This window comes from Carassius auratus, chromosome 30 (assembly GCF_003368295.1).
Source record: "Carassius auratus strain Wakin chromosome 30, ASM336829v1, whole genome shotgun sequence".
Lineage (NCBI taxonomy): Eukaryota > Metazoa > Chordata > Actinopteri > Cypriniformes > Cyprinidae > Carassius > Carassius auratus.
Window position 1 is genome coordinate 26994744 of NC_039272.1, and position 26584 is coordinate 27021327.

At 40.6% G+C, this 26584-nt stretch overlaps 1 protein-coding gene across 1 annotated transcript; it reads left to right on the top strand.

The window, feature by feature from the left end:
* Nucleotides 1-525: 525 nt before the first annotated feature.
* LOC113049831 (solute carrier family 25 member 46) lies at nucleotides 526-21191 on the top strand. Its single transcript, XM_026212493.1, has 8 exons — nucleotides 526-1002; nucleotides 9810-9852; nucleotides 9965-10022; nucleotides 10181-10258; nucleotides 17686-17786; nucleotides 18019-18075; nucleotides 18406-18463; nucleotides 20035-21191. The coding sequence occupies exons 1-8, from the start codon at nucleotides 750-752 to the stop codon at nucleotides 20620-20622; spliced, it is 1236 nt and encodes a 411-aa protein (XP_026068278.1). The 5' UTR covers nucleotides 526-749; the 3' UTR covers nucleotides 20623-21191.
* Nucleotides 21192-26584: the final 5393 nt, after the last annotated feature.

Consider the following 26584-nt stretch of genomic DNA (forward strand, 5'->3'; position numbering starts at 1 on the left):
GATTTCGTAATTCTTCGTATTTGTAATTAAATAGGTTATAATTTATATTTATCTGTAATTTATGCCCATCTTTATCCTAGATGTTGTATATTGTTATATTGAATGTTATTTTATACAAAATACATTTTTATTGCTTATCTTTTACATCGTAGAACCCACGGTGAACACAATATGCATATGATATATTATAAATAGAGTTTTGATATATTTAAGGTGGAAAATTTACAAAATATCTTCATGGAACATTATCTTTACTAAATACCCTAATGCATTTTGGCCCAAAATGAACCATACAATGTATTTTTGGCTATTGCTTACAAATATACCTGTGTTACTTTTGTTCTTGTGTTTTTTATTTATTATTTATTTGTTTACTTTTTTTCTTAAAACTGTTTTTGTGGTGAAGTGTAACATATAGGTCACAAATAAACAGTTTCCTGTGAATTCAGGAACATTTGCATTGCACTGTTTGCTATTCGTTCTTAATAAATAATTTAATAAACTACATAACCCATAAGGCCGCATTCAAACCGGAAGTAAACTGTCAACCTCTCAGGCGGTGCTGGGTTGTTTTGCTAAAGCACTAACTATCCTTGCTAGCAGCCTCGGTCAACCAGAAATTAATTCTCGCGTTTTTCGATTATTTACGTTTTCAATGAAATTGTATCACATCTCGTAGATCATAAATCGTAAGAAGTCAGACTGAGATATATTGTAATTTCAGTGTAGTTTCCCAAGCGATTCCCAGCATGACTTCTCGTCGGCCGGACAGCTTCGAGGGTTTGGGTTACAGGGGCAGAGAGGATCCGTCATTCAGCGGGGGCTATTCGGGCAGGTCATTCAATAATTCATCTAGCTCTGACCTCCAGCATTGGGTCACCACACCTCCAGATATACCTGGCAGCAGAAACCTGCATTTTGGCGATGGCACGCCCCAATTTGAGACGGCACCTGCCCCACCTGGAGCAGCAGACGAAGCCCAATCAGCGGCTCCACCGTCCGGTAACAATGAGTACAGTTTATGATCAGTATGCATGAATTGAGATGTTAATAATGAAGGGAGCATTACACGAATAACCAAAAACAGCAGTATCTCACGCCGATATTTTCTGTCACGAGCTTTATATTGGACATGACCAGCCCCTGCAGTCTTGCTTACAGTGAAGAATGGGTGTGTTGTCTCAAACTCGCTCCTTCGCCCTCCTTTCTGCTGATGAAGCTCGATAAAAAGAATCGAATAAAGGATCACCCTTGTGAATCGTTTTAATGATTCAGTTGAACTGCTTCGCAAAACGTTTGTGCATTTTGGGAGTAAAATGAGGTAGATTTATTAGAATCATAAACTATAACAGCATGTTTTTTTTTTTCCTGGAACAGCTATAGCTAAGTATAGTAAGTTTATAAATGTACTATAGTATACATTTTAGATTTTAAAGACAAGTAGCATGGCATCCAACTAATCACCAAGGCATAGACTTTATATACAGTAAAAAGTTTGGTATTTTATATTTATCATACTTGATTTTGGTATTATTGTTTAGTTTGGCACTTCACTAGAGATGGGCAGATAAAGCCTTGTGGAGCTTTTGAGTCTTTTTCCTGATTGTAACAAAAAAGATTCAAAGCTTCAACGCCTCACAGACAGGCAGTACCTTTGACATCTAGTGCTCAGCTGCAATTATAGCAGCCACTTTAAAATTATTCACACATCTTGTTGATTCATAACACAAAAACAACATTCATAGCAGCTGTGTCTTCATTCTGAGAATCATTTTCCACACATGAACGTTCCTATGAAGCAGGGAGGAAACACCAAGCTTTTTGCGTATCTTTTAGGGGTGTAACGATACGCGTATTCGTATTGAACCGTTCGGTACGAGGCTTTCGGTTCGGTACGCGGTACGCATTATGTACCGAACGGTTCGTTGGACTAATTAATTAAATTTGGAAAATAAAAAAGGTGTGTGAAATATAATGTTATGCGTTCAACAAGGTAGCCCAATAACCCAAACGACGTAACAGGCAATGCCCCTGACACCCCCGAAGAAAAAAAAACACCAACTTATATGTTTATGTTAGGCTACTCAGTCAGGCGCTCGCTCACTCAGTACGCGCTGAAGGCTCGGTACGGAGCCCCGCACGTCACCTGTAGGAGAGAAAAAACATCAATCCGTGGCGACGGTTTTGCAATCCGTCCCCTCAGTTTATAAACCGTGCTCATGAATTAATAAACTGTTCACTCGGTTTAACAAATCGTACCCAGGATTAACAAACCGTGCCCACGAATTCCCAGTCCGTGCGTTTAGATTGTGTAAACCGTACCCTCGGTTTTTGAATCCATACCCACGAATTCATAATCCGTGCGCACGCTTTCGCAATCCGTTCCCTCGGATTTGAAAACTGACACGCATTTTACACTTAACAGTGAAACATGCATCTAACTCCGGCAGGTGGGGTGAGGTGGGTGGAGCTTAGTATAATAAAATCACAAAAATAAGTCTTCATGTTAAGAAAGAATTGTACACAAGCATTTCCAAAACTGTCCAAAGGTTATTTAAAAATAAAGCAATTCACAAATTATTTTATGACAAATATTTTTACTGTCTTGTACTCATTTATTTAGCCTACAAATTAAAATTATAAAAAATAACTTTATTTTTATTTGTATCATTATTATATATTATTAAACAGGTTATGCATAAGAATCTTTTATCCAAAATAACTTACAAAAGAGGAAAAAATTACTCCAGAGTCAGTCACAATGCCAGGTTTATTGCACAATAATAATCAAGTGCTATTATAGATTATCAGCAATTGAACAAGATTTTAATGCGCATCTTTCTTATTAAATCTTTGTATTCCACCTCGTACTACACTTGATAGAGAATCACTTAAGACACTTTGCTGTAAACCTATTCCACATAATAATATTCAATAAAACTGTATGTTAACACGTAGGAGTTTGCTGCATGAATCCGTGAGTACGGTTTACAAATCCGAGGGAACGGATTGCGAAAGCGTGCGCACGGATTATGAATTCGTGGGTACGGATTCAAAAACCGAGGGTACGGTTTACAAAATCTAAGTGCACGGATTGGAAATTCGTGGGCACGGTTTGTTAATCCGTGGGCACGATTTGTTAAATCGAGTGAACAGTTTATGAATTCGTGAGTACGGTTTATAAACTGAGGGGACGGATTGCAAAACCGTCGCCACGGATTGCTTTTTTTTCTCCTACAGGTGACGTCCCGGGCTCCGTATACGGACATCACCGCAGCGAATGGTGCATTTACGTTATAGCCGCGGATATGAGACCTTACTCTGTAGTGGAAAACGCAGGTTTTAAGAACATGCTTAATGTAATTGAGCCTCATTACAATATTCCTTCACGAGCCCATTTCAGACAGACCGTAATTCCTGCTTTGTTCCAAAAAACATAAGCCCAAATAGAGAACCAATTGAGTAAAAACACACACGGATTATGAAAGAGTTATAGAGTTCCATATAAAAAGAGTTACATCTTTGTATTTGTTCATAACCACTACAACAATATTACATTTAATTTTTAAAAAAAAATTTATAAGGAGCTATTTTTGTTTTATACAGTATGCTGCTAAGAAAACACCATAGAAGATGGGTAAAGAATAGCTCCATCATTGTTCAATGTAAAAAAAACACATACTTTGTTAGTTTTAATAAATAAAACATTTTTAAAAAAATCAAGGAAATTTATCTGCCAATTTTTTCTTTTTGCTGTATCTAAAACGTACCGAACCGTACCGAACCGAACCGTGACATCAGTGTATTGAACCGAACCGAACCGTGAATTTTGTGAACCGTTACACCCCTAGTATCTTTATAAGGAATGAAGCTGCACCAAGGATTCAAATCAGTCACCTCGCTTCAGGTGTTACATCGTGACGACATATGAAGCCTCAAACATCATTGGTTACATGATCACAGAGATTTGGTACAAACCTCGACTGTCTTTCGAACCAGTCTAATTGACAGGATCCCAACACTGTGTTCACTGCTCCCTACTCCCTAAGCATGGGATAGCCATTGAAGTGGACTTGAATATAGTCCCAGCTAGGCAACTTCCAATAAGCCTTTTTCTAGGCGCTGCGTATTATCATTGCACCTGCTGCACCCATGGTACTGCAGCAAAGTTCCTTGATTATTACACAGGAATGAGAGTATAGTTCCTAGCCATGTCTACCTATTTTCTGTAGGTCTTCATACACAATGTATCTACAGAAGAGTCAGGTTTTAAATAGGAAAAAAAATATATATTGTGACATGCGTCCCGAGCGCTCGTCAGCGTCGCCCTGGCAACACACCGGAATCACCGGCACGAGCTCATCACGGGCTGAGCGGTCGCACCTGCAGCTCATCAAGCAGGGCCTACTTAGGCAGAGGAGGAAGACAGAGTGGTGAGGAATGTCTCCTAACAAAGACGCTAACCCTTACCTCCTCTTTTCCAGAGAGCAGCGTGTGACCGTCAGCCCCACCCAGGAGAGCACAGCACGGGATCCACCACTCAGGACACAGCGAGCACGAGGGACTTAAAGCGCCACGGAGAACACCGCCTTCACCCAGAGCACTTTCATTTAATAAATCCACCCTTCGGGGACTTTTCTCTTCCATCGGTTGTCGTGTAGTTCCTCACCCCGCCACACTGGTGGAGAATGCGGGCAAGAGTGTGAGCTGGACACCGACAACCGACCCCTGAGGAGACCGTTAAAGCCACCTGTTTTTTTTTTTTTTTTTGTTTTCCTTTTTTCTCTGACATTTGTATCTGCTCTGTTTTCACAGGCGGCCGCTCCTCCCCCGGCATGGAAGAACTGCTCAAACACCTCACCGAGGTGAGCATCCGCCAGCAACAAATAGTGGAGCACATGGCCTCACGTCAAGGAGACGCCGAACGTGAGCTCGCCGCCCTCCGCGCCGCCGCCCACCGCACGCCGCTGCCTGACCCCCGTGTCCAAGCCGTCCAGCTGATGCCACGAATGACGTCGCATGACGACGTGGAGATGTATCTTCGGATGTTTGAGGCCACCGCAGTCCGGGAGGCGTGGCCAGAGGACGAGTGGGCCCACCTCCTCGCACCGCTGCTGACCGGGGAAGCGCAGCGGGCGTATTTCACCATGACGGCCGAGAGAAGCCGGAACTATGGAGAGGTAAAAAAGGAGATCCTGGGCCGAGTAGGCCTTTCCCCAATCTGTGCGGCGCAGCAGTTCCATGACTGGGAATATCGAGCTCGACAGCCCGCTCGCGCCCAGGCGGCCGAACTATCCCGGTTGGCCCACCATTGGCTGTTGACCGGGGGTCCCTCCGCACACCAGGTAGCTGAGCGTGTGGTGATCGACCGACTCCTCCGCGCCCTTCCCCGCGCGTTGAGGCAGGCGGCTGGCATGAGGAACCCCACCGATCTCGACGGGCTCGTGGAGGCCATTGAGCTGGCGGAGGCCGCCCAACACCGGGAGATAGGGGAGCGAGCGCCGCCTTTTCCCCGAAGGGTGGTCCAGGAGCGACGCTCGCCGGAGGGCACCCAGCGACCCGTGAGCAGGCCTGCGGTTCCCGGCCCCCAGGACGAGCCAATGCCCACCGAGCCGCCGCGTTCCCCAGGACGGACATGGCTAGCAGGCTGTTCAGTCCACGGTCCAGCGCCGAAGGCACCACGGGCCAGGGTGCGCATCAACGGCCGGCCATTCGTCGCCGTCCTCGACTCGGGCAGCGGGGTAAGCCTGATACAACCGACTGTCCTTCCACCCCGAACAGGTTCCAGGGCCCGGCTGGCGATAACGTGCGTGCACGGGGATACCAGGCATGTGCCGGCCCGGAGAGTGACCATCACCGCGACACCTGGTTCCTGGCCCGTCGAAGTGGGAATCTTAAGGAACCTACCGGTACCCGTTCTCCTCGGCCGGGATTGGCCGGGGTTCGATCAGCTCCTCACCTCCAGCACACAGCCTGCTAGCCCGGCCGGGAACCGCCGACGCCGGGGTCCAGCAAGGCGCCCTCGACGAGGCCCCGCGCTGCTGACGTCGGACAGCCCTCGAGGAGGTGAGTCCCCCTCCCAAAACTCTAACCTGTTCTTCGATGTCTTCCAGCAGATAGCGGGAGGGGGGACGCTCGCCAAAGAGCAGCGTGGGGACGAGCGCCTCAAGAATTGCTGGTCTCAAGTGCGGGTGGCGGAAGGAGAGGATCTACAACCAGCTCCCCACCCCACACCCCACTTCATCATCCAAAACGGCCTGCTCTATTATGTCGGCCAGCGGAGGGGGGAGGAAAAGACGCTGTTGGTGGTACCGCGGAGCAAAGTGCCGGCGGTCTTGGAACTCGCCCACGCCCACCCGATGGCTGGCCACCTCGGCGCCCAAAACACTGTGCAACGGATCCGGGACCGCTTCCACTGGCCAGGACTGGAGGCGGATGTCAAGCGGTACTGCCAAGCGTGCCCGACGTGCCAACGGACCTCGCCACATACTCCTCCCCCTAGCCCGCTGATCCCGCTGCCGATCATCGAGGTGCCCTTCGAGCGCATCGGGATGGACCTGGTGGGGCCGCTGCCGAAGTCCGCCCGGGGGCATGAACACATCCTGGTTATCGTGGATTATGCCACCCGCTACCCAGAGGCCATTCCCCTCCGCAAGGCCACCGCCAAAAACATCGCCCAGGAGCTCTTCCTACTGAGTAGTCGGGTTGGCCTACCAGCGGAGATCCTGACCGACCAGGGCACCCCTTTCATGTCCCGGATCATGGCTGACCTCTGTAAACTCCTCAAAGTCCGACAGATCCGGACCAGCGTATACCACCCACAAACCGATGGGCTCGTGGAACGCTTTAACCAGACCCTGAAACAGATGCTGCGGCGTGTCGTGGCCGAGGACCGACGCGACTGGGACCAGATGATCCCGTATGTGCTGTTCGGGATCCGGGAGGTGCCCCAGGCATCCACCGGCTTCACGCCCTTCGAGCTCCTCTTCGGCCGCCAACCCCGAGGGCTCCTAGATGTCGCCCGGGAAGCCTGGGAACAACAGCCTGCGGTATGTCGGACCACCGTCGAGCACGTCAAGGCCATGAGGGAGCGGATCGACAGGGTCATGCCATTGGTCCGGGAGCATCTGACCAAGGCCCAGCAAGACCAGCAGCGCCTCTTCAATCGGGCTGCCCAACCCCGGGAGTTCCAGCCGGGAGATCACGTCATGGTACTGGTCCCCACCTCAGCCTGTAAGTTCCTGGCCCGCTGGCAGGGCCCGTACACGGTCACCGAACGGGTGGGACCCGTCACCTACAAAGTACGCCAACCTGGTCGTCGAAGGGAAGAGCAGCTCTATCATATAAACCTGTTGAAGCGCTGGGTGGGGACCGGGCCCCAGCTCTCGGCCCTCGCCGCCACCTCTCCCGTGGTTGTGGACATGGACCCCCACCTCTCCGCAGCCCAGAAGACGGAACTGCAGCACCTGGTCGGTCAGTTCTCGGATGTGTTCTCCCCTCTGCCAGGGCGGACGGCCGTCATCCAGCACGAAATCCGAACACCACCAGGAGTCATCGTCCGGCAGCGGCCCTATCGTGTCCCGGAGGCTCGGCGACACGCAATCGAGACAGAGGTACAGGAGATGTTGAAGCTAGGGGTAATTGAGCCCTCGCGGAGTCCATGGTCCAGCCCCATCGTCATGGTCCCGAAGCCCGACGGCACCCTAAGGTTCTGTAACGACTTCCGCCGCCTAAATGAGGTCTCTGAATTCGATGGCTATCCCATGCCCCGCGTCGATGAGCTCCTGGATCGACTAGGAAGGGCCCGGTTCATCTCAACTCTCGACCTCACCAAGGGGTATTGGCAAGTCCCCCTGTCTAAGGATGCCAAGCCGAAGACAGCCTTCTCGACCCCCAGTGGCCACTGGCAGTACCGGGTCCTTCCCTTCGGCCTGCACGGGGCCCCCGCCACATTCCAGAGGCTCATGGATGTCCTGCTGAGGCCCCATATGGCCTACGCCGCGGCCTACATCGACGACGTGGTCATCCATTCAGAGACCTGGGGGGAACATTTAGAGCGGCTCCGGAGGGTGCTGCTGGACCTCCGCCGGGCGGGGCTCACCGCCAACCCCCGGAAATGTCACCTGGCTCTCTCCGAAGCCAAGTACCTGGGCTTCTGCGTGGGACGTGGCCTCATCCGCCCCAGGAAAAGAAGGTGACAGCTATCCTCTCGGCACCGCGGCCCTCTACCAAGACCCAGGTACGAGCCTTTTTGGGGTTGGCAGGATACTACCGGTGTTTTATCCCTAACTTCTCCTCCTTAGCCTCTCCACTGACAGATCTGACCAGGAAGGGGCAACCGGAGAAGATAGCCTGGAGTCAAGAAGCGGAAGAGGCGTTCCAGCAAGTAAAGTCAGCCCTTACCACGGAGCCAGTCCTGCGAGCCCCCGACTTCAACTGCCCCTTCCTGGTGCAAACCGACGCCTCGGACACCGGGTTGGGAGCCGTTCTCTCCCAGGTCCAGGACGGCGAGGAACACCCGGTGATCTTTATTAGCCGGAAGCTGACCCCGACCGAACAACGGTATGCCGCCGTGGAGAAGGAAGCGCTGGCCGTCAAGTGGGCAGTCCTGGAGCTCCGCTACTACCTCCTCGGACGCCGGTTCACCCTGCTGACAGACCATGCGCCACTGCAGTGGATGGCCCGCGCAAAGGACACCAACCCCAGGGTAACCCGCTGGTTCCTTGCGCTCCAGGACTTCCACTTCACCATACAACATCGGGCGGGGACGGCCAACGCCAACGCGGATGGTCTCTCCAGGATAGGGGCAGCTTTCGCAGGTCTGTCAGGCTCCACTCCCCACCCTCCCCATATCTCCCCATTGTACCGCAGGCGCAGGTCGACGCTTAGGGGGGGGGAGTGTGACATGCGTCCCGAGCGCTCGTCAGCGTCGCCCTGGCAACACACCGGAATCACCGGCACGAGCTCATCACGGGCTGAGCGGTCGCACCTGCAGCTCATCAAGCAGGGCCTACTTAGGCAGAGGAGGAAGACAGAGTGGTGAGGAATGTCTCCTAACAAAGACGCTAACCCTTACCTCCTCTTTTCCAGAGAGCAGCGTGTGACCGTCAGCCCCACCCAGGAGAGCACAGCACGGGATCCACCACTCAGGACACAGCGAGCACGAGGGACTTAAAGCGCCACGGAGAACACCGCCTTCACCCAGAGCACTTTCATTTAATAAATCCACCCTTCGGGGACTTTTCTCTTCCATCGGTTGTCGTGTAGTTCCTCACCCCGCCACAATATATAGAAACTCTTTGGTTATTTTTGAGTGAGATGCTAATGGTCTAATCAGATTCAATGATCTATGCTAAGCTAAGCTAAGCTAAAAGTGCTACCGCCAGACCAAGATAGCGGCTGAATGGATTTGAAAATGGTAAAACTCAATGGTTTAACTATAGGGCAGTTGGAAAATGAGCCTATTTAAAAAAAAAAAGCTTAATAATAATAATTGGAATGTTCCTTTTAAGACAAGTTATTTAGAATTATTTAACCTAAATATACAAATACCATTTTTCAAGTCAACATTACAGGACAGTGAAAGGACCCTGTTGATAAAATGGTCATGAACTTTTCTGATGCAGCTGGCACTCATAAAAATTTATGTTATTTAAGTAAGTTATTTACTTGAACTGGGTGAAAGCAAATACATGATTCATCCAGTGACCTTTAAAATAAAAAAAAATTAAATGTACAGAACACCCCCCCCCCCACCACCACCACCACCACCACCACCCCAAATGATTCCTCTTGGTTATGTCTTTCAGAACAGCTGAACAGATTTGCTGGGTTTGGGATAGGACTTGCAAGGTAATGAAACCCGAGTAATTACTGCTTAAAGTACTGTTGAAAGTACAATTATATTAAGATTTGCAAAATAATGTTACTAAACTCATAATAATTTTTGCATGGTTTGAATTAGCCTCTTCACAGAAAATGTCCTGGCACATCCCTGCATTGTGTTTCGACGTCAGTGTCAGGTAGGTAGAACAACTAGTACATAAATCCTACTAGCTCTGTCTATCATAAATTTTAGATGCTTATATCATAAATACTTATGTGCTTCTGAAACATACTAATTTTTCATTCCATAGTGTTGAAAAATGATGGATAATTTAAAATGAACTGTGTGTTTCAGGTGAACTACCATGCCAGGTGTTATCACTTGTCCCCACTGACTGCCATCAGCGTTATGTACAATGTCACCAAAACTCAGGTATTACATGTCAGAAATGTTTGCTTTGCTGCTGCTCAGAAATGACATCTTTAAAAAAAAAAAACTGTTCAAATGCAAGGCCATGGGGTACCTTAAGGTTCAGTGCTAAGACCTCTACACTTGTCCATTTAAGTTTAAATGGTTAATTTAACTTGTTCCGAAGATGAACGCGTTTGAACAGTACAGAACAGGTATCTTGATAGAGCCTAATATAATTATTAAACCTCAAAAAGCTTTCATTTAATTTTATAAATGAAAACACTGTACATTTAAAATCAAAATTCAGTGCTTTTGTACATTCTACAGACTCACTGATCTACTGTTGATAAATTGACTATGATTGTGTTTAATTTGGTTTTGGGTGTTTATATATTGTAATATGTTAAATATGGTTGCAACAGCAAAATCTCTGAATGAGATGCATATTCACTCTCTTGACAGCAGGGGGTGCTTCTGGAATACCAGATACAGCATTTCCTTGGTTACCACTATAAGCAAAGCTGCGCTGCTAATATGAGATGAAAAGAAAATGCCATGTAAACTTTTCTAAAGACAGTTAGTTCCCCTAAGAAACACATTCATAATATTTGAGGATTTTTTCTTGCAATAGTTCTTGCAACATGAACAGTGAGTGATCTGCCTGCTACCCTGTTTTTCTCTGTGCATTCATTTTCAGCATCTCTGGCATGTTTTAACAGGCGTTTATTTTACAGACTTCATGTTTTCACATAAATTACATTTTGGAAAATGATTGCATTGCAACGCAGTTTGTACAACTCCAGAAGAAAAACGAGTCGCAATAAGACAAAAAACGTCCGGTTGCCAATCGTGTAAGTTCCAGTGGCAGCTCATTAAGTTCAGCCATCCTGCACACAGGTGACTGACCGCTCGCTTGCACCAACAGGAGGAGGGTCATGTTACTCTACACTGCACTCAACCTGAAGGATTCCTACACTTTCAGTCTTTAAGGAGACATGAAAAAGTGGTCTTAAATAAGTGGTCTTGAAACTTAAAATTTTCAAATCGCAGGTATACCTTGAAACCGGTAATCAGACCATGGCTATACTGAAGTGCAGAATAGACCTGTAAACACCTTCATCACATTACTGTTGTGTAGGACTTTGCCACATGTGACAAGATACACAGTAGTGCTCAAACGTTTGACGACAAATAAAAGAGCTTCAACAACCGCCGTCGTCTGTATGCACATACAAATAATTAACTGCACTTGAAGCTTTCATAAAATTAAAAATGAAACACCGAATATGTTTATATGTGGAATTCTGGATAGGACGTTGGATGGCGTCACGTGGGGGCGTAATGACGTGTACCATTTATCAAACTATGTACTATATATAACATGTAAAATGGGAACATGAAATAAATATTCTAAAAGTAACTCACGTAAACACCATAAACATAATATTGTCTTATTTAGAATAAGGTAAATAATTAGATTACTGAGGTTCATGTAAACATAATCATTGTCTTCTAGTGAACCAAGGATCTGCATTTTGTCTCACCTTGTGAGCTAAGTGTATTATCACACCCCTAGTGTCTATGAGCGTGATAAAGCTCATAATTTTCCAAGTGTATGACATCAATTCTTCAAGGTCAATCATATACTAATGAAAATTTTGAATAAGGAAAGTGATAACTTTGCCATAGTATCCTTTCAAATAGGGCTGCAACTAAAGATTATTTTGATAATGGATTAGTTGACCAATTATTTTTCAGATGAATCGGACTAAAACCACTATTTTTTTATTTTAATTTTACTGACAAAAACACAAAGTCAAAAAAAAAAAAAAAAAAAAGCCCAATGTCCTTAAAACATAAAGTGCTTAATTTATCAGACCACCAGTCATAAGACAAAACACAAATATTTGAGTAATCTGTCAAAAAAAAAAATAATATTCTAACAATGTCATTGTAACTTTTGGACAAATAACAAACTGAAACAACTAAATAGTATTTCACATAATAACAAAAATTGCCTCCTTTGCCTTTGATAACAGCTCACATGCTTGCTGACATTGTTTATGTACTTTTGACTACTTTGGTATGTGAGTAAAAAAAAAAAAGTACTTGACTTTTTTTTTTTTTTTTAAGATAACAGCAATAATTATAGCATTAAAAATAGCTTCACACTGTTACTAAAAATCATATGCATATTGGAGGTCTAACCAATACAGAAAGCTAAAAAATAATTAAGACAAATAAAATCACAGTAATGCTCTGCAGGAACATGCATCGCGTGCACTTTGATCAGTCTCCTTTTAATCCTGTTAAAGCGTCTGATGGCCTATTTTTATTCAGACAATTACACGCTGCTGTCCCTTCACTGTTCCTACTCTCATAAATTACTCGAACTACACGTTGACTTCTAAACCAAAATATACATTTTAAACAGCATATATTCCAGCACAATGAATGTTTTTGCGCTGAATACTGTCTCCCTCTCTACTGAGTTCTGTCTGTTTAACGCCAACGCTCTTTCAGTAAAGAGTTAAACTTAACGAAGACTGTCACAGTGGGCTTTTTATGCAAAAATGGAAAGGCTTGCGGGAACGTGGGACATTTACACATAAGGATATACGTTTTTTTTGCGCCGAGGATGCATACACATGTATCTGTAAAAGCGCCTGACAGGCAAGCCACAGAGCCGTGTTCAGCACTGATGAGAGGGCGGCTGAGGTGACGAAAGTGGGCGATGACATAGCACAGAGTAAAAATATAAAAAAAAAAATTTCCTTTTGTGGCCCATTGACGCATTTGTCGGACCGATATTACTGTAGGCTATTATGTGTGAGAACCTGCTAAAGCCCTGAGATGAGAGCGCACCAGACGTGGGAAGCGCATTTATATTGAAATACAATGGAAAAGTAGGGGAGAGCGGGGTCGAAAGTAACGTGGGACGAAAGGAACAAATCGATTTTCTCTGAGCCTCTTTTTGTATTTCTATTCCCAGCTATGACAGCATATTGAGCATGAAATCTTTGACAGAGCTGAGAAACATCACGTGATTTCCTCATCGTTTCCCGAAGTTAGGTCCGTAAAACTGTTTTCGAGGACAAAAAGTAAATTATTGAAGCGGTCATTTTTTCAAATTTGTAGTGTTGTTTTTCTTGTTTCATGTGTCACGGTAATGATCAACCTACAGGTTATTTAGTGCTTTAATACATCCTAAAGTTAGCACTTTCAGATTTTTTCAGGATAAAATTAAATCGAGTTTAAATTTCAGGAGTTCCTGTCGGAATGAAAGTAACAGTTGTTACTTTTGTCCCGCTACAGTGACAAAGTGTATTTTGTTCCGGTGCATGCTATACTGTGAATTTCTGTGTCTTGCATCATTTCTTACAAATTTTTATGTCATATTATACCAAAAGAATATGTCCGAGTGAGGGTCAGAAAGACAGACAGAGGTCTGGTTTTATCCAGATGTTTTTGAGAGGGTGTTTCTGGACATAGAGGAACATCTCTCTCTGGGCAGCTGCTACGTCACATTTATATTTAGGTTTTAGCCATATCTTAGCCTTTAAGCCTCCACCTATGAATTTGCAGTGTTTCCAGATTTTTCAATGCTCATTTTAAATTCATGCATAAAAACTGGATGGAAACATAAATAGGCCTACTGTTACATTATGTTTAGAGTTTTTTTTTTTTAATTATGCTAATGTAATTAAATTTTTATATTGTACATTCTGTTGAAATATATATTTTTTAAATAATACATTGAAATTGACAATACAGTTGCGATCAAAATTATTCAACCCCCTTGACTTGCAAGACAATTTGCTATGGAGGATAACATTTTATGAAATCAATTTAACAAAGGCATCAGTAAAGTATTAGAGAAAGTTTGTTAATACACTTTTGAGTGATTCTGAGAATGGAACATTGATGAATCATGATAAAATTCGAAACATTCATGTTTAAAATTATTCAACCCCCTTAGTGCAGAATCTTTTATTCTTTAAAATCACCAATAAACGCTGTCTGTAAGTGTTTAGAAGCTTCTGTCACCTCTTTACTATAGTTTTGGCCCATTCCTCGCCTGAAAAAGCTTCCAGATCACTGATAATCTTTGGTTTTCACATTTCCACTGCTTTCTTCAAATTCAACCAGATATTTGCAATGAGAATTAAGCCTGGAGACTGAACAGATCACTCAAGTACATTCTATGACTGATCCCTGAACCAAGCAGAAGTAGATTTGGATGTGTACTTTGGTATGACTGGTCTGCAGGAAAGTCCATTGATCATCAGCTTCAGTTTTTGCACCAAAGGCATCACAATTCTTGTCAAAATGGCCTGACACTTTAAAGAATCCATGATGTCCTTCATACAGTCATGATTTCCACTTCCTTCTACAGTAAAGAAACCCCATAACAGGACTGATCCACCTCCAAGGTTGAGGATGGAGATGGTGTTCTTCTGCTTATGAGCTTTGCCTTTTTTGCAGCAGACATACCGCTGATCCATGGGTCCAAAAAGTTCCAGTTTGGTCACATCACTCCATATAACATTCCTCCAGAGCTCCACAAGTCTACCCAAATGATTTTTATCAAGTTCAAGTTGTCCTTTGTTCTTCTTGATCAAGAGTGGTATTCTACAAGATGTATCAACATAAAGGCAATACTTGTCTAGTGATCATCTTACACACTGCTTTGAAATGGTTTCCCTCCTTTCATCGGGTCATCTTGCAAGTCTTTGGCTTAACATTGCAGATTTTTCTCAGTTGCTCTGATTAAACGTTTCATGATATTGTGCTTTTTCTTCCACAACCTTAAAGATTTTCTGGTAAAGCACACTTTAAGCTAAGGAATAAGGCTGAGAGCTGTGTCTCTAGGAACTTTCAATGTCTTGGAAATCTTCGTATAGCCTTAGCCTTTTTAAAGTACTATGATATTTATTCTCTTTAGATTTTGTGAGATCTCTGTTGACATTTTTGCTACTCAACTTCAACACATGCATGTGCTAACTGTATGTGTAATGGCTCTAGCTAATTCTGTTTTTAATAGAGTTTCTAAAAGCTTAATTGTGTTGTGAGACTGTTTTATTCCCCACCATGCAAATAAGTGATTTAAAAACAGCAATGTTGAAAACTATTACATTATATACAATATCACTTTTAATATGCCAGTGAACTGTTATAGATGCAATTTTTATTTTATCCTGGATCTTCAGAAAAGCTTGTATTTGTAAAGTACAACAGTCTCTGGGGGGTTGAGTAAATTTGATTGCAACTGTAAAAAAAAATACAGTCAGGTTTTGAGACATCTGATGAAACTTAAATTTAAAATGAAGATATGAAAATGTAATTTAATTTTTTTTTTTTTTGCAAAGATAAAGGACAAAATATGTTTGCAGTTACATATTCACAAGGTCACAATCAGGTATACTTAAAAATAAGAGTAACAGAAAAAAAATCTAGCTTATATTGTTGTGTTACTTTCGTCCCAACCGATGGGGTCGAAAGTAACAATGTGCATTTTATGTTCAAAGTGAAATTGTACTGAAGTCTTTCTACATTTTTACAAAATACCACCTGGTATTGATAGACCACACTTCTGAGTTACTGGCCACAGCAGAAATATATCTCTGTCTACAACATTATCTTTTAAAATTGTTTTTCTGAAAAATTCTTACTTTCGCCCCTGCTCTCCCCTACAGCAGTGGAATGAAAAATGCGTTCTGACTGAATTAACCTATTAAAAGTTACTTAGGAATTACAGATGGTAGAGTATTGAATAAAACAAAATCACATAGAAACCAAATAAAAAAATCTGACATCGAGGGAATAAAAATGTGAGCTGTTTTAGGCAGCAGTTTTACCACAAATATTGATAAGTGACTCCACAACCACCAGAAATACTTAATTGTGTCTGCTTTACAATGAAAAAAGCTCATTGCCACGGATTCCTAGACCTAATACAAACCCTATTCCAAAAAAGCTGTGACACTGTACAAATTGTGAATAAAAACAGAATGCAATGATGTGGAAGCTTCAAATTTCAGAGATGGCATATCAAATGTTTAAACTGAGAAAATGTATAATTTTAAGGGAAAAATAAATTGATTTAAAATTTCATGGCATCAACACATCTCAAAAAATTTGGGACAAGGCCATGTTTACCACTGTGTGGCACCCCCTCTTCTTCTTATAACAGTCTGCAAACAATCTGGGGACTGGGGAGAAAGTTGATCAAGATTAGGAATAGGAATGTTGTCCCATTCTTGTCTAATACAGGCTTCTAGTTGCTCTACTTGGTAGGGGATCCTTTTGCTTTAATTACTGCCTCTGTTCGGCGTGGCATGGAGGTGATCAGTTTGTTTCACTGCTGAGGTGGTATGGAAGCCCAGGTTTCTTTGACATTTACCTTCAGCTTATCTGCATTTTTTTGGTCTGGTTTCTCATTTTCCTCTTGACAATACCCCATAGAGAATCAGGTCTGGTGAGTTCACTGGCCAGTCAAGCACACCAACACCATGGTCATTTAACCAACTTTTGGTGATTTTGGCAGTGTGGGCTGATGCGAAATCCTGCTGGAAAATGAAATCACCATCTTCAAAAAGCTGGTGAGCAGAAGGAAGCATGAAGTGCTCCAAAATTTCTTGGTAAACGGGTGCAGTGATTTGGTTTTCAAAAACACAATGGACCAACACCAGCAGATGATATTGCACCCCAAATCATCACAGACTGTGGAAACACAACACTGGAATTCAAGCAACTTGGGCTATGAGCTTCTCTTTGTATTTTCACAAATAAAACACAAAACTTGCTCTCATCTGAAGAGAGGACTTTGGACCACTTGACAACAGTCCAGTTCTTACTCTCCTTAGCCCTTAGTTGTCTGTGGTTCAGGAGTGGCTTAAAAAGAGGAATACAACAACTGGAAGGAATATAACATGCTTGGATACAGCACTCTGTGAACAACCAGCTTCTTTGGCAATGAATGTTTGTGACTTACCCTCTCTGTGAAGGATGTCAATGATTGTCTTCTGGACAACTCTCAGATCAGCAGTGTTCCCCATGATTGTGTACCCTATTAACCAAACTGAGAGAAGGCTTTTGAAGGCTCAGGAAACCTTTGCAGGTGTTTTGAGTTGATTAGCTGATTGGCATGGGTTGAGATGGGTTTTAGTTAAATGGGAGCTAAAATCATCACAATTAAAAGAACCAAAGTCTTTGACTACTTCAGTCTGAGTGCATTGAATTTATTTAATACACAAGTTTCACAATTTGAGTTGAATTACTGAAATAAATTAACCTTTCCAATGACGTTCTAATTTATTTAGATGCATCTGTACATGTACTATATTTGATTTTTGTTTGTCACTTGTCCATTGAAGCATCTCCCTCTCTCTCTCTCTCTCACATACACACACACACACACACACACACACACACACACACACACACAGGGTCCAAAGGCTTTATGGAAAGGAATGGGCAGCACTTTTGTGGTACAGGGGGTCACGCTGGGAACAGAGGGCATCATTAGCGAATGCACACCTTTACCAAGGTACAAAAAATATACAATGTAAGAAATCGCTGATAAGTGTCCTTTAAAAGGCCCTCTTTGAAGATTAATATTTTGATTTACAGCCTTATAATAGGAGGAATGACCTCTATATTTAGATCTATAATTTTAATAAATGATGGCAGCATGCAGTTTGCATGATTTGAATTTATTTGTTTTTCTGCCATTACTGAAGTAAATAATGTCTGTCCAACATTTTCATGTATATTCACAGAGAGCTATCACACAAGTGGAACCCTAAACAAGTTGTGGGACACTTAGTACTCAAAGGGTAAGTTAAGACATTTGCCTAATTTAGTTAACAGTGCTTTTTTTGTAGATAAGTACAGTAAATTTACGTGCATATTTGGTTATGTTTGGAAAATGCTATAAACTGCAAGTTGTTTATCTCTTGATTCTTTTATGAGTCATAATTTTACCTTGCTCTTATATCTGGGATCTATTAAAAAAGCTTCTTACTAAGCTTAAAATACAGGTTGCTATTTATACAACAAAGTCCCATAAAGAATACGGAAAGGGAATTCCATAGGCTTGACATTTAAATGATCGATCTTCTCATCTCTTTGATGTGTTTTTTTTTCTTTTCTTTTTTTTAATCCAGTTTGACATATGTGGTTGCAATGCCGTTTTACTCAGCAAGTCTCATTGAGACTGTACAGGTAAGGCATTTTCATACACCTCTTTTTTTTGGCAATATTTTTGGCCTGTAAATTATTATTTTTTCTTAAAAATTACAGACTCTTTTCCACATTCTTGGCCTTTGTGAGAATGAGGAATAAAATTAAGTATTAAATATTAAATATTGAAATATCTGCTAGTACAACAAGATAAAATACACTTATATTCAAGATATATTCTGTGGAAGCTATATAACGTAATTTTTTTTTTTTTTTGAAGTTTTGCGTCTCAGGGTTATGTGTCTTGTTTTAAGGATGTTTAAATATTTTACTGTAAAACAAGAATTTGATTGTAAACATGATTTTTTTTAAATCAATTAATAACCATTTAAATAATACATTTTAAAAATTAGACATCAAAGATATTTTTCCAACAATGAATAAAGACTTTATGACACATATTGGAAAAAGATCTTGGTCAGGCACAATGAATAGACTCAATGCTTTAGAAAATGCAGTTTGATAAGATCTTGTGGTAAATGAGCAAATCATTTTGTAGCTTTACATTTGATGAGTACTGGAAAATCTCAGGGCTTGCATTTGCTTGCAGTTGTAAAGTCTTATAATGGCATTGACTTTGCTTTCATTTTTACTTTAGCTGTTTGGAATTTGCTGTAGGAATTGTACTATTGTGAACATTACCAACCATTTATATTAAAGTATAAGGAGAGGAGATTGTAAATTTGAAAATCAGGTTAATTTTGGTAGTTATAGTTTTGGTCTATAAAAGCTAATGTATTTTTAGTCAATGAGATCTTGTGATATATTTGTACAAGAAGAGCATGTTTATAATAGTTCAGTAAAATCAACACCATTCAAAAGTATGTAGTCAATAAGATATATATAAAAAAAAAGACTGCAGTTATTTCATAAAATAGTAAATACAGAAATGTTTTGAAATATTATTAAAACCTATAATGAAATGTATTCCTGTTATGGCAAACTGAATTATCAGAAGCCTTTATTCCCGTTTTCAATGTCATATGATCCTTGTGCTGCTTAATATTATCTTAATATTATTATTTTGCAAAAAAACAAAAAACAAATCAAGATTGTTTAATAGAGAGTTGAATTAATACAGAGAGAACAGCAGAAAAAACAGTGTTTATTTGAAATATAAATACTTTGTCACAATTTAATGCATTCTTGCTTAATATTAGTTTCTTTTAAAAATAAAAATACTACTGACCCCAAAACTTTAGAACAGAAGTGTAAATAGTTACATAATTCATATATCATATTAAATTATATACTTAAAACTGTGTTTCATTTTCTTAGATTTAACTTTAAAATATATTTTAAAAAATCTTAAATTGAATCAACAGTGGCTGTTGGTTGTCATAGCAAAAATAATAATAATAATAATAATAATAATAATTAGGTGAATACATAAATGCATTTTTAGATTAAATATATCATTTTTAGCATAAAAAAAAAATAAACATCCTGAGATAGTCAAAAAGCTGTAAAATACTGAGATTTGTTGTTGTTGTTGTTGTTCTATCGCCCAGCCCAAGTAAATTTTCTGCTTTGTCTTCATGTTCTCTCACCAGAGTGAAATAATCCGAGACAACCCCGGCATCCTGGACTGTGTGAAAGAGGGTATTGGGCGTGTAATAGGGATGGGAGTGCCTCACAGCAAGCGTCTCCTTCCCCTCTGGAACCTGGTGTTCCCCACGGTTCTCCACGGTATCCTCCACTATGTTATCAGTTCCAGCGTGCAGCGGCTGGTTCTTTACCTGCTGCGGCGTCGGAACAACGGCTCACCAAAGCACTCGTCCCCTGACTCGCAAACGGACGCGGTCCAGTCTATGCTGGATTCATACTTCCCTGAGCTCATGGCCAGCTTTGCTGCTAGCCTGTGCGCAGATGTGCTGCTGTTTCCTTTGGAAACGGTGTTGCACAGGCTGCATATCCAGGGAACACGCACTATCATCGACAACACTGACCTGGGTTTTGAAGTGTTGCCAATAAACACGCAGTATGAAGGAATGAGGGACTGTATTAATGCTATTCGGCGTGAGGAGGGCACCATGGGCTTCTACAAAGGCTTCGGGTCCATCGTGGTGCAATACTCGCTTCACGCCTCAGTTCTGCAGATCACCAAGATGATCTACTCAATGCTGCTGCGAAACACTTAAATAGAATGATTCTGAAAACATTGATTCCTTCCTTATTCATGGAAAGGTCCTTTTTTGGTTGAGTTGGACATTCCAAAAATGTGCCCTGATATGAATTGATTATTGCAGACATTTGAAGTCCTCTTTACCTCTTCCTGTGATTTGTCAGTCTACTGGTTTCATAAAGAGCACTGGTTGTCTTGTTGATTGCATGACACATTTATGCAAAATAGTCAATATGCTTTCACATTAGCACTGGATTTCAATTATTATTATGGTCACTAAATTTCATAATGTGGTGTGTAAATGTGATGTTTATTTGGCAACATTGTGCCACGTTTTTAAATAAATTGCCATTAAATTATTTTTTGCACCTTAGTGAAACCTGTGCCAGTGTTTCAAACAGTGAAAATGTTTCTATTTGTCAGGTTTAACATGATATAAGAGAAAAAAAAAAAAAAAAATTCTTTGAATTGGAAGCCATTATGTACGCAGAAATGCATGTGTATAACTAATATGGTTCCTGGGTGAGTAAATGATCAAGTTCTAATTTATTAGGCACCATGCTTAAAATAAATGTCTAAAATCTGTTTTGTGTGAACCTTGTGCTATTATGTCATGAATCTTCATAGCATGTTACTTATGTTAAAATAAAATAAAATGAAAAATAGGCTAAATATTGCAGACAAAAAAAAGGTGTGTGTGTGTGTATATATATATATATATATATATATATATATATATATATATATACACACACACACGCACGCACGCACGCACGCACACACACACATACTAATTGATAGCAAGGATGCATACATATGGTCAAAAATGTAGATAAAGTATTGTTACAATTATTTTATTTTGAACTTTCTATTTATCAAAGAAGCTTTACAAACTGCATCACCAAAAAATATTAAGCATGCAACACAACTTGTTCACACAGGAGTTCAAGTATAGGTCTCTGCAGGTAAGTAATGGGAGTTACGAGATCAAGGTGTTTTTACACCTATGTAATAGTGACGTTAGGTTTAGGGGTGGGGTTGGGTAAGGGGGGTCATTTAGATTGCATGATTCAGAAACACCCAGCAGTTTCAAAACACCCACATGGTGATAAACGCCCACTTTTGCTCTGCAGAGACCTAAGTCTCCAGGCGATCACAAAAGGTCGCATTTAATTGGAAATGTGAACGGCCATGCAAAAAAATTCGATTTTATTTTTTTTTTAAATCAGAATTGAGCACTGAGCCCTGCAGTGTGAACGTAGCCTAATTAGTCTACTTGGCCCACCATTAATTGTTCAAATAAAATAATCTGTAAAGGCGCGAATCACATTTACTTACACATATTTGAGAATCAAGATATTTCCTGATATAGCACGTTTGGAAATGATTTGAATAAAAAGGAAAAATAAACAAAAGCCTATATCAGTTACACAGTGCTATCGTGACTGCTGTGTAAGGGAAACAGGTCAATTTAGCTCAAAGGGAATCATTTAAGATTTTAAAGGGAATTTGAACAGAATCACTGTTTCACGGCTGATCACTGCGATTCAGTGAACGAGCCGTTTAACATCAAATCTGCGCTGGATACTAATATCCAAACTATAGTGAAAACACTATCAATTAGCACAGTAACAAGATCGGCAGTTTAAGACATTAACTTGTAAGCACAAAACACAACTCTTTTAAACTCTCTTTTTACTCTTTTAAACTCTTTTAAATATGAATAAGGCTTTATTAGATAAATCTAAGACATATAAACTAATCTAACACATAAACGCACGAACACACACATTCACACAAGTTGCACAAAGGTCGAAAGTTAGGGAAAGATGAGTTTAAGAGAATGGAAATAAGGAATCCCAAGTTCACAGCAATACGTTAAATTGCATAAACATGAACAACCATCAATCACGTAATTAGCGCTCGCATTGAGTTCCGCAATGAGGTTAAAATTATATTAGATACACCAGTAAAGGTCACAGTCTGGAGGTAAAGTTACTTGCATCTCCTGTGAAGAAGGAGCCGCGGTGAAAGGGCTATCCCGAGGTCGTTGATTGGCTGGAAGTTCAGTCTCTGAAGTGACGTCTTGGCAAGCCCGTGGTTGTTGGGCGTTGGCTGAAAGTGCAGAGTCGTGTGGGCTGGTTGAAGTTGAACGGACGTTACAAAACTTAACTCAGAACACGAAACTCTCAAACGGAAAAGAAAAGAAATAAAGTTTGAGAGCCTAGGTTGTGTTCCTTCTCATCGTGGCATAGTAGCAGCAGGCAGGCACGCTGGAACCGCGCTCAAAGAACAATGATGACTAACCGCATGGCTAGATGCTACAAGCTATGTTGTCTTGACCAATCAGATATTGTCTTGGCTCGGGGGTATCATAAATCATATGTTTATCTTACCAAGCATGTGGTCCGAATGTTCCTGCTCTGGCAGGGTCTAATTTTGGACATGATTCCTATAACACGATTATGATATATTTTACAAATAAATGATTGTCAGGACAATATCAAGCAAGAAAATTCGATTTTATCAATACTAGACATGACTATGTATCCTATAGTTATCAAAAGACATACACAATAAGTGATTATACATGACAGTCAAATGTGTGGGTTACACATAAATGAATATGGAGTTAAGCAATGGAATGATTCATTTATAAGTCTTTTTGAGTTCATTCTGGTCCATATATCTGTACGAAAGAAGTTTCTTTGCCATTCTCTGGCAAAGGACTTTTCTGTGAAGACAGAGGTTTAAAGCCCTTCCCCCTTAGGAATTTCAGTCTGGTTCTGCTAGGTGGGTGGGGGGGGGGGGGGTCAATGGGACTTGTGCAGTACTCTCATGGGTTTCCATGTGATGTCCAGCGTTGAATTTCAATTATGAACAACAAATTTGACAATCTCTTCTTCGAATTGAAATTGTAAATAATTGCTCTAGTGGTGTTCATGTTGAAAGCTGTTGTGTGAACAAGTTGGTTGGTCATCTTGCTTGGTTCTTGTGGCACTAGAACTGATTTATGACTTCCTGAGGAATTTGGCTCTCGTGTTTCAATGCATACAGCTTTGATAGACTCTTTAATTTGTCTGGTTCGACTCATTTCTGTTACAGCTGTGTCAAGTAACAAGCATAACCTCCCACGTACCTCCTCAAAAATCATGAGTCAATAAACCTTTCATGTCTATGTGTGCTTGAATGAGGGCGCGGGTGCAGATCCAGCTATTATAAGCATTTTTAGACTTAGGGTGTACAGTCATGGGCAAAAGTTTTGGCAGTGACGAAGGCTTTTATTGGCAAAAAAATATAATGAGTCAATATTCAGAGTGTTGACCTTTGTTCTTCACAACCTCTGAAATTCTCTGCAACTCTGAAAAGGAAAGTTAAACCACAGAATGAAATGTCAAATTAGTATGAATAAATGTCTTCTAAAAATGCAATGACAGTGCTCGGAAAAAAAAAAAGTTTCATTCATTCAATTAAAAAAATGTATGTTAATGATTTACATCTAGGCTATATTTTTTAACTTGAGACAATGAAAATTAAATAAATTGCTCTTAGGACAATTTATATTTTTTTCCATTGGTTCAAGTTAAAAAATATAGATGTGAAAATTCTCCTTCATTCATGAAAAAACAGGGTAGCAAGTATTTTGAAAATACAAACATTTCCATGAATCTGAAAATTTAGGTCAGAACAGCTTTACAAACGATTTAAATAAAAAAATGTTTTGCTCATATATTATGAATGAGTCCCAATAAAAAGAAATAAAACATAAAAATGTTAATTGATTAAAAACTTGCCATCAAAGATCAGTGATGCACGACTGTTTCGATTTCGATTAGCACAATCCATGACATAATTGTGCAATTAAAAAATATGACAAACATGTACTGACTCACCTTTCCATGTGCTTCTCCCATCAGAATTACGTTGCATATTGATTTGTGGAAATGCGCATGACCACTCAAGTCGAAAACATTCAAAATATTCATTATTTAAAGTACAGCTTACTTGAATCCATTTAGTTTACAACTTTTTGTGCTAAAACGTTGAGATTACTTGGTTAAACTTAGGAAGGCCCACAAACTTATTCAAAACAAGTTAATTTCACTTAATTTTATTAGTAAGATCATCAATGACATTTTACAGTAAAAACTGCTCATAATGCACATGCAGACATTTTTTTCAGTCATGTATTCGTCACTGACAATTTGTTTTAAAATGTGTACAAATTTGACTTCATCTCCTTCTTGTGAACCCAGACTCATGTCTCATCTCTAGATTTGTGTCAGCTTAAAAATCACTCCCTGCTCTTGACAGAAAAGCATTTGTAACTTTTATGAATTGATGTAGTGAAACTTGTGCTCTATCAATAACATCACATTTACATGCAACCAATAAATAAAACTACTACAGCACAAAATTGTTTACAAGAGGACATATTTCTTCATAGATGTGGTCACTTGATCTTGCTCTCAAAATGCAACAGATTTATGCATTTAAAATAAATAAAATGCATACCCCTGGAATCCATTATCATATAAGTCAACAAAACTCATGCACCATTAAAGGTTTTTCCACAAATTCAGCTGACTGCCTTCTCTCCAGTATGATTGCATTTGAGTCTCTTCAGACCTTACAACTGTAGGCTACATGTATTACGAGCTTCTAGAACGTTTGACCTCCTCCTAACGGAAGTCCTTTTCAAACATTGGACATAGAAATAAAAACAGTATAAATAACAAAAAATAATCAACAGTTCTTATTTAGTTGTATCAAATAAAGAACAAATTTCTCAAGCATGATACAGAGCTATAGACGACTACACAACTTATTATACAGTGGGGCTCGAAAGTTTGGGCACCCCTTGCAGAATCTGTGAAAATTTGAATAATTTTCAAAAAATAAGTTCATACTAAATGCACGTTATTTTTTATTTAGTATTGTCCTGAGTAAGATATTGTACATAAACCACAATATCTTACATGTCGGTCTCTTTTAAAGTGAGCCCCCAGCTCCGGAACCTCAATAATTTTCAACTCCTGGCTACGTCCATGGAGTTTCCCACTTATGTTGCAATTTAACACGCATTTAAAAATAGGACATGTTTTGATTTTAAGATTATTTTGTGGGACAGAAATATTGATCTTTATCAAACCTGATTTGAAACCACAACAAATACATCATAGAAATTTTGCATTGCAATATTTGTTCTTGTGGAAATTCTTAGAATTTGATCTGCGTTGCTTTCTGGATGATTCGGTCACATCTGTGGAATTCGTACGAAAAGTACGAAGAAGACCAGCGATGTGATTTGAGTCATCGTGTAAAATAAGTCGTGTAAGCATCTTATTTGAGGTAAAACTTAGTCAGTTTGGGATATAAAAAGAGGTGTCTTTTGTGATTTGAAACAATGTTTGAAGATGGACAGCAGAAAGCTTTATGGTAAGATCTATTTCCCTTGCATTAATGTAGCGAGCATGTGTTGTAATTTTTTTTCTCATCTCTTTGACATTTTTTTTTTCTTCACAGAGCTGTTGCTTGTAGTTCTCACATTACACTTCGTCATGTCAAATCCAGAGAAAGAATGTCTTCGGACTATTCAATATGATTCCCTTTACCTAATAAATCCTCTGGTGGAGGTATGCTCATTTTAATATTTCTAATGCCAAACATTTTAATGTTTAATTTTTTTTAATTCCTCTTCACTGACCTGTTTAAACCTAATGTTTTATTTTTCCCACCAGAAAATTTTATCTTGTGAAGATATAGTAAGTTATTTATCAGTTCACATTCATTTAGTTTTCCCTAAAATAATAAATAAATAAATAAAAATGGAAAGAGGGAACAGAAATTGTAATATTGCCTTTTTAACAGTTTTTAAAAGTTGTGAAGAGGACAATAAAACAATATAAATTATAGTATTGCTTATATTGCATTTACCTTTTGTTTTCCAGACACATACAAAAAAAGATGTAAGATGC